Raw genomic sequence first — 11,029 nt, 5'->3', positions numbered from 1 at the left:
CAGTTGGGGAACAATGGGAAAGTAATTCTGCTTTGAAAGTTGATATACTTGAAACCTCACTTTAGTAGAGAAAATGGCCCTTGAATGTTTGGTGCACCTACTGGAGAGATCTTCTTTGTCTACATCCATTCATAATCGTTCACACCCTCTTAAGCCCGAGCCCCACTAGGCCTGTGGCAGTCACCAAATGTCATCAGCCGGTGATTGTCAAGCAAACAACTGTCGGTCTCACGGAAGTTGACCGTTAGTTAAGATAAACACATTTAGTAGCCTCAAACACACATTGTCTACAAGCCACTGATGCAGACCATTGGAGCATCTAAATTTTTAAAAAGTCTAATAAATCCATATAATATAGCCTCGACCGTCACCACAAATCCATTATTTATTTTAGACAGGTCTAAAGAAACATGATATTAAGAAAATGTAGTCTATTTCTGAAGAACAGAATAGCATACGGAGTTGTCCTTATGTTAAGTCCTGATCTGGCTGTGTCAAATGGATGTGGGCTACACTAGTTCATTTAGTTGTCCTTATGTTAGGTCCTGATCTGGCCATGTCAAATGGCTGTATGCTACACTAGTTCATTTAGTTGTCCTTATGTTAAGTCCTGATCTGGCTGTGTCAAATGGATGTGGGCTACACTAGTTCATTTAGTTGTCCTTATGTTAGGTCCTGATCTGGCCATGTCAAATGGCTGTATGCTACACTAGTTCATTTAGCAGAGGAGATTGTCTTAGAATTCCGTGCCATTATTTTATAGTATGAAAAAAATACAATTGAACAAAACTGAATAAAATAGAAAGGATATTTTTTTCCAAACGATTAAGGGAGTGTGTTGCACATGCAGCTATTCTGTGTTGAGTGGTTAACAAATAAGTAGGTATTCCTATTCGCTTCATTTAGAGTTGTTCATTTAACTTTAGTTGTTCTACAAACGCTGGGCTATATGTTTAGATTTGTACGGCTGTATGATGCGACTAATGATGATTTGGAAACAGCTGCTTGAAAGGCAGGAGCTCTGCTTTGTTTGTTTTTGCACAGGCTGTACACACTTCATCAGTCTCTCATTCACAATTTGACAAGCACTTGATAATGGCTAGAATTCTATGGCGTCGTTGTGCCCTTCTCCCTGAGCTCCATCACGTGATTGGGACTTTCTCACATGCTACAAGTGAAGACAGATTGGTGCCGCAACTGCACGCGTCCTTATACAATTCCGAGGTGCATATTGAAGATATTGGAAGGACTGTCCACATTTTCAGCAAACCAGATGAATAGGCCAAACAAACAGCAAAAACACTAGCCTATGTCAACCTACTATCCCCTATAGTACAAAAGTCGACCTATTCTATTCTGTGCGAGAAATAAATATTCCAAACATAGTGTGGGACAGTTGTAGGATGCGATAGATCCCAAATAAATACAGCCGCTATCATCAACAAAAAAAAAAACGCTTTATAAAAAAGTTGCCGACGCAACAGATCAGAACATTTCGCCTTTTCTTCACATTATAAACTCCGCAACGGGCACATTGTCATGTTTGTCATTTATTATCATGTCTTGTCCCTGTGCTCCCCATTCTGTTCGTTTCCCTCTGCTGGTCTTATTGGGTTCTTTCCCTCTTTCTATCCCTCTCTCTCCCCCTTCCCCTCTCACTCTCTCGCTCTCTCTTCTCTCTATCGTTCCGTTCCTGCTCCCAGCTGTTCCTATTCCCCTAATCATCATTTAGTCTTCCCACACCTGTTCCCGATCCTTTCCCTGATTAGAGTCCCTATTTATTCCTTTGTGTTCCGTTCCTGTCCCGTCGGTTCCTTGTTTAGTATTCACCGTGCTGTGATTGTGTTTCGCCCTGTCCTGTCGTGTTTTTGCCTTCATCAGATGCTGCGTGTGAGCAGGTGTCTCTGTCAACTACGGCCTGCGCCTACCCGAAGCGACCTGCAGTCTGTGGCCGCTTCTCTTGTTATTCCCCTCTACAGACTAGAGGATTTCTGTTATTCCCTGTTTGGACTTGAATAAACTCTGTTTCTGTTAAGTCGCTTTTGGGTCCTCTATCACCAGCATGACAGAAGGAACCGACCAAGGAATGGACCCAGCGACTTCAGACGCTCGTTACACTGCCGTCAAGATCCAAGGAGCCATGCTCGGCAGACACGAGCAGGAATTGTCTGCTGCTCGCCATGCCGTGGAGAACCTGGCCGCTCAGGTTTCCGACCTCTCTGGACAGTTCCAGAGTCTACGTCTCGTGCCACCTGTTACTTCCTGGCCTGCCGAGCCTCCAGAACCTAGGGTTAATAACCCACCTTGCTACTCAGGGCAGCCCACTGAGTGCCGCTCCTTTCTCACGCAGTGTGAGATTGTGTTCTCTCTCCAACCCAACACATACTCCAGAGAGAGCTCGGGTTGCTTACGTCATTTCACTCCTTACTGGCCGGGCTCGAGAATGGGGCACAGCTATCTGGGAGGCAAGGGCTGATTGCTCTAACAAGTTCCAGAACTTTAAAGAGGAGATGATTCGGGTTTTTGACCGTTCAGTTTTTGGTAGGGAGGCTTCTCAGGGCCCTGGCTTCCTTATGCCAAGGTGAGCGGTCCATAACGGATTATTCTATTGAGTTTCGCACTCTTGCTGCCTCTAGTGGTGGAACGAGCCGGCGCTGCTCGCTCGTTTTCTGGAGGACTCCACGCAGTGGTTAAGGATGAGATTCTCTCCCGGGAGGTTCCTTCAGATGTGGACTCTTTGATTGCTCTCGCCATCCGCATAGAGCAGACGGGTAGATCTTCGTCACCGGGCTCGTGGAAGAGAGCTCGCATCAACGGTGTTTCCCTGCTCCGCATCGCAACCATCTCCCTCCTCTGGCTTTGAGACTGAGCCCATGCAGCTGGGAGGGATTCGCATCTCGACTAAGGAGAGGGAACGGAGGATCACCAACCGCCTGTGCCTCTATTGCGGAGTTGCTGGACATTTTGTTAATTCATGTCCAGTAAGAGGCCAGAGCCCATCAGTAAGCGGAGGGCTACTGGTGAGCGCTACTACTCAGGTCTCTTCATCTAGATCTTGTACTACTATGTCGGTCCATCTACGCTGGACCGGTTCGGGTGCTACATGCAGTGCCTTGATTGACTCTGGGGCTGAGGGTTGTTTCATGGACGAAGCATGGGTTCGGAAACATAACATTCCTTTCAGACCGTTAGACAAGCCTACGCCCATGTTTGCCTTAGATGGTAGTCATCTTCCCAGTATCAAATTTGAGACACTACCTTTAACTCTCACAGTATCTGGTAACCACAGTGAGACTATTTCTTTTTGATTTTCCGTTCACCGTTTACACCTGTTGTTTTGGGTCATCCCTGGCTAGTATGTCATAATCCTTCTATTAATTGGTCTAGTAATTCTATCCTATCCTGGAACGTTTCTTGTCATGTGAAGTGTTTAATGTCTGCCATCCCTCCCGTTTCTTCTGTCCCTACTTCTCAGGAGGAACCTGGCGATTTGACAGGAGTGCCGGAGGAATATCATGATCTGCGCACGGTCTTCAGTCGGTCCCGAGCCAACTCCCTTCCTCCTCACCGGTCGTATGATTGTAGTATTGATCTCCTTCCGGGACCCACTCCTCCTCGAGGTAGACTATACTCTCTGTCGGCTCCCGAACGTAAGGCTCTCGAGGATTATTTGTCTGTGTCTCTTGACGCCGGTACCATAGTGCCTTCTTCTTCTCCGGCCGGGGCGGGGTTCTTTTTTGTTAAGAAGAAGGACGGTACTCTGCGCCCTGCGTGGATTATCGAGGGCTGAATGACATAACGGTTAAGAATCGTTATCCGCTTCCCCTTATGTCATCAGCCTTCGAGATTCTGCAGGAGCCAGGTGCTTTACTAAGTTGGACCTTCGTAACGCTTACCATCTCGTGCGCATCAGAGAGGGGGACGAGTGGAAAACGGCGTTTAACACTCCGTTAGGGCATTTTGAGTACCGGGTTCTGCCGTTCGGTCTCGCCAATGCGCCAGCTGTTTTTCAGGCATTAGTTAATGATGTTCTGAGAGACATGCTGAACATCTTTGTTTTTGTCTATCTTGACGATATCCTGATTTTTCTCCGTCACTCGAGATTCATGTTCAGCACGTTCGACGTGTTCTACAGCGCCTTTTAGAGAATTGTCTCTACGTAAAGGCTGAGAAGTGCTCTTTTCATGTCTCCTCCGTTACTTTTCTCGGTTCCGTTATTTCCGCTGAAGGCATTCAGATGGATTCCGCTAAGGTCCAAGCTGTCAGTGATTGGCCCGTTCCAAGGTCACGTGTCGAGTTGCAGCGCTTTTAGGTTTCGCTAATTTCTATCGGCGTTTCATTCGTAATTTCGGTCAAGTTGCTGCTCCTCTCACAGCTCTTACTTCTGTCAAGCGTGTTTTAAGTGGTCCGGTTCCGCCCAGGAGCTTTTGATCTTCTAAAGAACGTTTTTACGTCCGCTCCTATCCTCGTTACTTCCTGACGTCACTAGACAATTCATTGTCGAGGTTGACGCTTCAGAGGTAGGCGTGGGAGCCATTCTATCCCAGCGCTTCCAGTCTGACGATAAGGTTCATCCTTGCGCTTATTTTTCTCATCGCCTGTCGCCATCTGAGCGCAACTATGATGTGGGTAACCGTGAACTGCTTTCTCGCCATCCGCTTAGCCTAGGCGAATGGCGACAGTGGTTGGAGGGGCGACCGTTCCTTTTGTCGTTTGGACAGACCATAAGAACCTTGAGTACATCCGTTCTGCCAAACGACTTAATGCCCGTCAAGCTCGTTGGGCGTTGTTTTCGCTCGCTTCGAGTTTGTGATTTCTTACCGTCCGGGTAGCAAGAACACCAAGCCTGATGCCTTATCCCGTCTGTTTAGTTCTTCTGTGGCTTCTACTGATCCCGAGGGGATTCTTCCTTATGGGCGTGTTGTCGGGTTAACAGTCTGGGGAATTGAAAGACAGGTTAAGCAAGCACTCACGCACACTGCGTCGCGCGCGCTTGTCCTAGTAACCTCCTTTTCGTTCCTGTTTCCACTCGTCTGGCTGTTCTTCAGTGGGCTCACTCTGCCAAGTTAGCTGGTCATCCCGGTGTTCGAGGCACTCTTGCGTCTATTCGCCAGCGCTTTTGGTGGCCGACTCAGGAGCGTGACACGCGCCGTTCGTGGCTGCTTGTTCGGACTGCGCGCAGACTAAGTCGGGTAACTCTCCTCCTGCCGGTCGTCTCAGACCGCTCCCCATTCCTTCTCGACCATGGTCTCACATCGCCTTAGGCTTCACTACCGGTCTGCCTTTGTCTGCGGGGAAGACTGTGAGAGCCGCCAATAAACGCAGGATTAAGAGTCCAAGGTATTGTTGCGGCCAGAGAGTGTGGCTTTCCACTCGCAACCTTCCTCTTACGACAGCTTCTCGTAAGTTGACTCCGCGGTTCATTGGTCCGTTCAGTGTCTCCCAGGTCGTCAATCCTGTCGCTGTGCGACTGCTTTTCCGCGACATCTTCGTCGCGTCCATCCTGTCTTCCATGTCTCCTGTGTTAAGCCCTTTCTTCGCACCCCCGTTCGTCTTCCCTCCCCTCCCGTCCTTGTCGAGCGCACCTATTTACAAGGTACATAAGATCATGGACATGCGTTCTCGGGGACGGGGTCACCAATACTTAGTGGATTGGGAGGTTACGGTCCTGAGGAGAGGAGTTGGGTTCCGTCTCGGGACGTGCTGGACCGTTCACTCATCGATGATTTCCTCCGTTGCCGCCAGGGATTCTCTCGAGTGCGCCAGGAGGCGCTCGGTGAGTGGGGGTACTGTCATGTTTGTCATTTATTATCATGTCTTGTCCCTGTGCTCCCCATTCTGTTCGTTTCCCTCTGCTGGTCTTATTGGGTTCTTTCCCTCTTTCTATCCCTCTCTCTCCCCCTCCCCCTCACTCTCGCTCTCTCTTCTCTCTATCGTTCCGTTCCTGCTCCCAGCTGTTCCTATTCCCCTAATCATCATTTAGTCTTCCCACACCTGTTCCCGATCCTTTCCCTGATTAGAGTCCCTATTTATTCCTTTGTGTTCCGTTCCTGTCCCGTCGGTTCCTTGTTTAGTATTCACCGTGCTGTGATTGTGTTTCGCCCTGTCCTGTCGTGTTTTTTGCCTTCATCAGATGCTGCGTGTGAGCAGGTGTCTCTGTCAACTACGGCCTGCGCCTACCCTCAAGCGACCTGCAGTCTGTGGCCGCTTCTCTTGTTATTCCCTCTACAGACTAGAGGATTTCTGTTATTCCCTGTTTGGACTTGAATAAACTCTGTTTCTGTTAAGTCGCTTTGGGTCCTCTATCACCAGCATGACACACATGGTAGGAGGATATATCAGCGCGAATGTTCCATTAGCGGAAACCACCATTATCAAAGTGACCACAAATACAATTATGCATATGGTACTTTTACTATAACGGTGCATTTTTATGGTGCAGTATCTTTAAAATTTGAAACTCACGTGCTGTATATGCCAGTTACAGGATCTACACCCCTTGGAAAGGGGATTAATGGGTTTAGGGTTGGGTTATACCGGACTGGGTTTAGGGGTTGGGTTATACTGGACTGGGTTTAGGGTTGGGTTATACTGGACTGGGTTTATGGTTGGGTTATACTGGACTGGGTTTAGGGTTGGGTTACACTGGACTGGGTTATACTGGACTGGGTTATACTGGACTGAGTTTAGGGTTGGGTTATACTGGACTGGGTTATACTGGACTGGGTTTAGGGTTGGGTTATACTGGACTGGGTTTATGGTTGGGTTATACTGGACTGGGTTTATGGTTGGGTTATACTGGACTGGGTTACACTGGACTGGGTTATACTGGACTGGGTTTAGGGTTGGGTTATACTGGACTGGGTTTAGGGTTGGGTTATACTGGACTGGGTTTAGGGTTGGGTTACACTGGACTGGGTTATACTGGACTGGGTTATACTGGACTGAGTTTAGGGTTGGGTTATACTGGACTGGGTTATACCGGACTGGGTTTAGGGTTGGGTTATACTGGACTGGGTTATACTGGACTGGGTTATACTGGACTGGGTTATACCGGACTGGGTTTAGGGTTGGGGTATACCGGACTGGGTTATACCGGACTGGGTTTAGGGTTGGGTTATACTGGACTGGGTTATACCGGACTGGGTTATACTGGACTGGGTTATACTGGACTGGGTTATACTGGACTGGGTTTAGGGTTGGGTTATACTGGACTGGGTTATACTGGACTGGGTTATACCGGACTGGGTTATACCGTACTGGGTTATACGGACTGGGTTATACTGGAATGGGTTTAGGGTTGGGTTATACTGGACTGGGTTATTCTGGACTGGGTTATACTGGACTGGGTTATACTGGACTGGGTTTAGGGTTGAGGTTATACTGGACTGGGTTATACTGGACTGGGTTATACCAGACTGGGTTATACCGGACTGGGTTATAATGGACTGGGTTATACTGGACTGGGTTTAGGGTTGGGTTATACTGGACTGGGTTTAGGGTTGGGTTATACTGGACTGTGTTTAGGGTTGGGTTATACTGGACTGGGTTATACTGGACTGGGTTTAGGGTTGGGTTATACTGGACTGAGTTTAGGGTTGGGTTATACTGGACTGGGTTATACTGGACTGGGTTATACTGGACTGGGTTTAGGGTTGAGTTATACTGGACTGGGTTATACTGGACTGGGTTTAGGGTTGGGTTATACTGGACTGGGTTATACTGGACTGGGTTTAGGGTTGGGTTATACTGGACTGGGTTATACTGGACTGGGTTTAGGGTTGGGTTATACTGGACTGGGTTTAGGGTTGGGTTATACTGGACTGGGTTTAGGGTTGGGTTATACTGGACTATGTTTAGGGTTGGGTTATACTGGACTGGGTTATACTGGACTGGGTTTAGGGTTGGGTTATACTGGACTGGGTTTAGGGTTGGGTTATACTGGACTGGGTTATACTGGACTGGGTTTAGGGTTGGGTTATACTGGACTGTGTTATACTGGACTGGGTTTAGGGTTGGGTTATACTGGACTGGGTTATACCGGACTGGGTTATACCGGACTGGGTTATACTGGACTGGGTTATACTGGACTGGGTTATACTGGACTGGGTTATACTGGACTAGGTTTATGGTTGGGTTATCCGGACTGGGTTATACCGGACTGGGTTATACCGGACTGGGTTATGCTGGACTGGGTTATGCTGGACTGGGTTATGCTGGACTGGGTTATACTGGACTGGGTTATACTGGACTGGGTTATACTGGACTGGGTTTAGGGTTGGGTTATACTGGACTGGGTTATACTGGACTGGGTTATACCGGACTGGGTTATACCGGACTGGGTTATACCGGACTAGGTTATACTGGACTGGGTTTAGGGTTGGGTTATACTGGACTGGGTTATATTGGACTGGGTTATTCCGGACTGAGTTATACCGGACTGGGTTATACTGGACTGAGTTTAGGGTTGGGTTATACTGGACTGGGTTATACCGGACTGGGTTTAGGGTTGGGTTATACTGGACTGGGTTATACTGGACTGGGTTATACTGGACTGGGTTATACCGGACTGGGTTTAGGGTTGGGGTATACCGGACTGGGTTATACCGGACTGGGTTTAGGGTTGGGTTATACTGGACTGGGTTATACCGGACTGGGTTATACTGGACTGGGTTATACTGGACTGGGTTATACTGGACTGGGTTTAGGGTTGGGTTATACTGGACTGGGTTATACTGGACTGGGTTATACCGGACTGGGTTATACCGTACTGGGTTATACTGGAATGGGTTTAGGGTTGGGTTATACTGGACTGGGTTATTCTGGACTGGGTTATACTGGACTGGGTTATACTGGACTGGGTTTAGGGTTGGGTTATACTGGACTGGGTTATACTGGACTGGGTTATACCAGACTGGGTTATACCGGACTGGGTTATAATGGACTGGGTTATACTGGACTGGGTTTAGGGTTGGGTTATACTGGACTGGGTTTAGGGTTGGGTTATACTGGACTGTGTTTAGGGTTGGGTTATACTGGACTGGGTTATACTGGACTGGGTTTAGGGTTGGGTTATACTGGACTGAGTTTAGGGTTGGGTTATACTGGACTGGGTTATACTGGACTGGGTTATACTGGACTGGGTTTAGGGTTGAGTTATACTGGACTGGGTTATACTGGACTGGGTTTAGGGTTGGGTTATACTGGACTGGGTTATACTGGACTGGGTTTAGGGTTGGGTTATACTGGACTGGGTTTAGGGTTGGGTTATACTGGACTGGGTTTAGGGTTGGGTTATACTGGACTGGGTTTAGGGTTGGGTTATACTGGACTATGTTTAGGGTTGGGTTATACTGGACTGGGTTATACTGGACTGGGTTTAGGGTTGGGTTATACTGGACTGGGTTTAGGGTTGGGTTATACTGGACTGGGTTATACTGGACTGGGTTTAGGGTTGGGTTATACTGGACTGTGTTATACTGGACTGGGTTTAGGGTTGGGTTATACTGGACTGGGTTATACTGGACTGGGTTTAGGGTTTGGGTTATACTGGACTGGGTTATACCGGACTGGGTTATACCGGACTGGGTTATACTGGACTGGGTTATACTGGACTGGGTTATACTGGACTGGGTTATACTGGACTAGGTTTATGGTTGGGTTATACCGGACTGGGTTATACCGGACTGGGTTATACCGGACTGGGTTATGCTGGACTGGGTTATGCTGGACTGGGTTATGCTGGACTGGGTTATACTGGACTGGGTTATACTGGACTGGGTTATACTGGACTGGGTTTAGGGTTGGGTTATACTGGACTGGGTTATACTGGACTGGGTTATACCGGACTGGGTTATACCGGACTGGGTTATACCGGACTAGGTTATACTGGACTGGGTTTAGGGTTGGGTTATACTGGACTGGGTTATATTGGACTGGGTTATTCCGGACTGAGTTATACCGGACTGGGTTATACTGGACTGGGTTATACCGGACTGGGTTTAGGGTTGGGTTATACCAGACTAGGTTTTACTGGACTGGGTTATACCGGACTGGGTTATACCAGACTGGGTTATACCAGACTGGGTTATACCGGACTGGGTTTAGGGTTGGGTTATACTGGACTGGGTTATACTGGACTGGGTTTAGGGTTGGGTTATACTGGACTGGGTTATACTGGACTGGGTTATACCGGACTGGGTTATACTGGACTGGGTTATACTGGACTGGGTTTAGGGTTGGGTTATACTGGACTGGGTTATACTGGACTGGGTTATACCAGACTGGGTTATACCAGACTGGGTTATACCAGACTGGGTTTAGGGTTGGGTTATACCGGACTGGGTTATACCGGACTGGGTTATACTGGACTGGGTTATACCGGACTGGGTTATATCGGACTGGGTTATACTGGACTGGGTTATACTGGACTGGGTTTAGGGTTGGGTTATACCGGACTGGGTTATACTGGACTGGGTTATACTGGACTGGGTTATACTGGACTGGGTTTAGGGTTGGGTTATACTGGACTGGGTTATAACGGACTGGGTTATACTGGATTGGGTTATACCGGACTGGGTTATACCGGACTGGGTTATACTGGACTGGGTTATACCGGACTGGGTTATACCGGACTGGGTTATACCGGACTGGGTTATACCGGACTGGGTTTAGGGTTGGGTTATACTGGACTGGGTTATACCGGACTGGGTTATACTGGACTGGGTTATACCAGACTGGGTTATACCGGACTGGGTTATACTGTACTGGGTTATACTGGACTGGGTTATACTGGACTGGGTTATATTGGACTGGGTTTAGGGTTGGGTTATACTGGACTGGGTTATACTGGACTGGGTTTAGGGTTGGGTTATACTGGACTGGGTTTAGGGTTGGGTTATACTGGACTGGGTTATACTGGACTGGGTTATACTGGACTGGGTTATACTGGACTGGGTTTAGGGGTTGGGTTATACTGAACTGGGTTATACTGGACTGGGTTATACTGGACTGGGTTTAGGGTTGGGTT

General features: G+C 48.2%; 1 protein-coding gene across 1 annotated transcript; it reads right to left on the bottom strand.

Annotated features, from left to right (window-relative positions):
• Positions 1 to 9,650: 9,650 nt before the first annotated feature.
• Positions 9,651 to 10,637, bottom strand: LOC124029911 (spermidine/spermine N(1)-acetyltransferase-like protein 1; the record flags this gene model as incomplete). The annotated part of the gene is made up of 2 exons (XM_046341464.1): positions 9,651 to 9,746; positions 10,563 to 10,637. Coding segments are annotated over 2 exons (171 nt in total), but the record flags the coding sequence as incomplete, so codon positions are not given.
• Between the last annotated feature and the right edge of the window lie 392 nt (positions 10,638 to 11,029).

This window comes from Oncorhynchus gorbuscha, unplaced genomic scaffold (assembly GCF_021184085.1).
Source record: "Oncorhynchus gorbuscha isolate QuinsamMale2020 ecotype Even-year unplaced genomic scaffold, OgorEven_v1.0 Un_scaffold_8164, whole genome shotgun sequence".
In the NCBI taxonomy this organism is placed as follows: Eukaryota; Metazoa; Chordata; class Actinopteri; order Salmoniformes; family Salmonidae; genus Oncorhynchus; species Oncorhynchus gorbuscha.
Note: the sequence above shows the minus strand (reverse complement) of the source record. Positions and strands in the feature narration are given on the sequence as shown.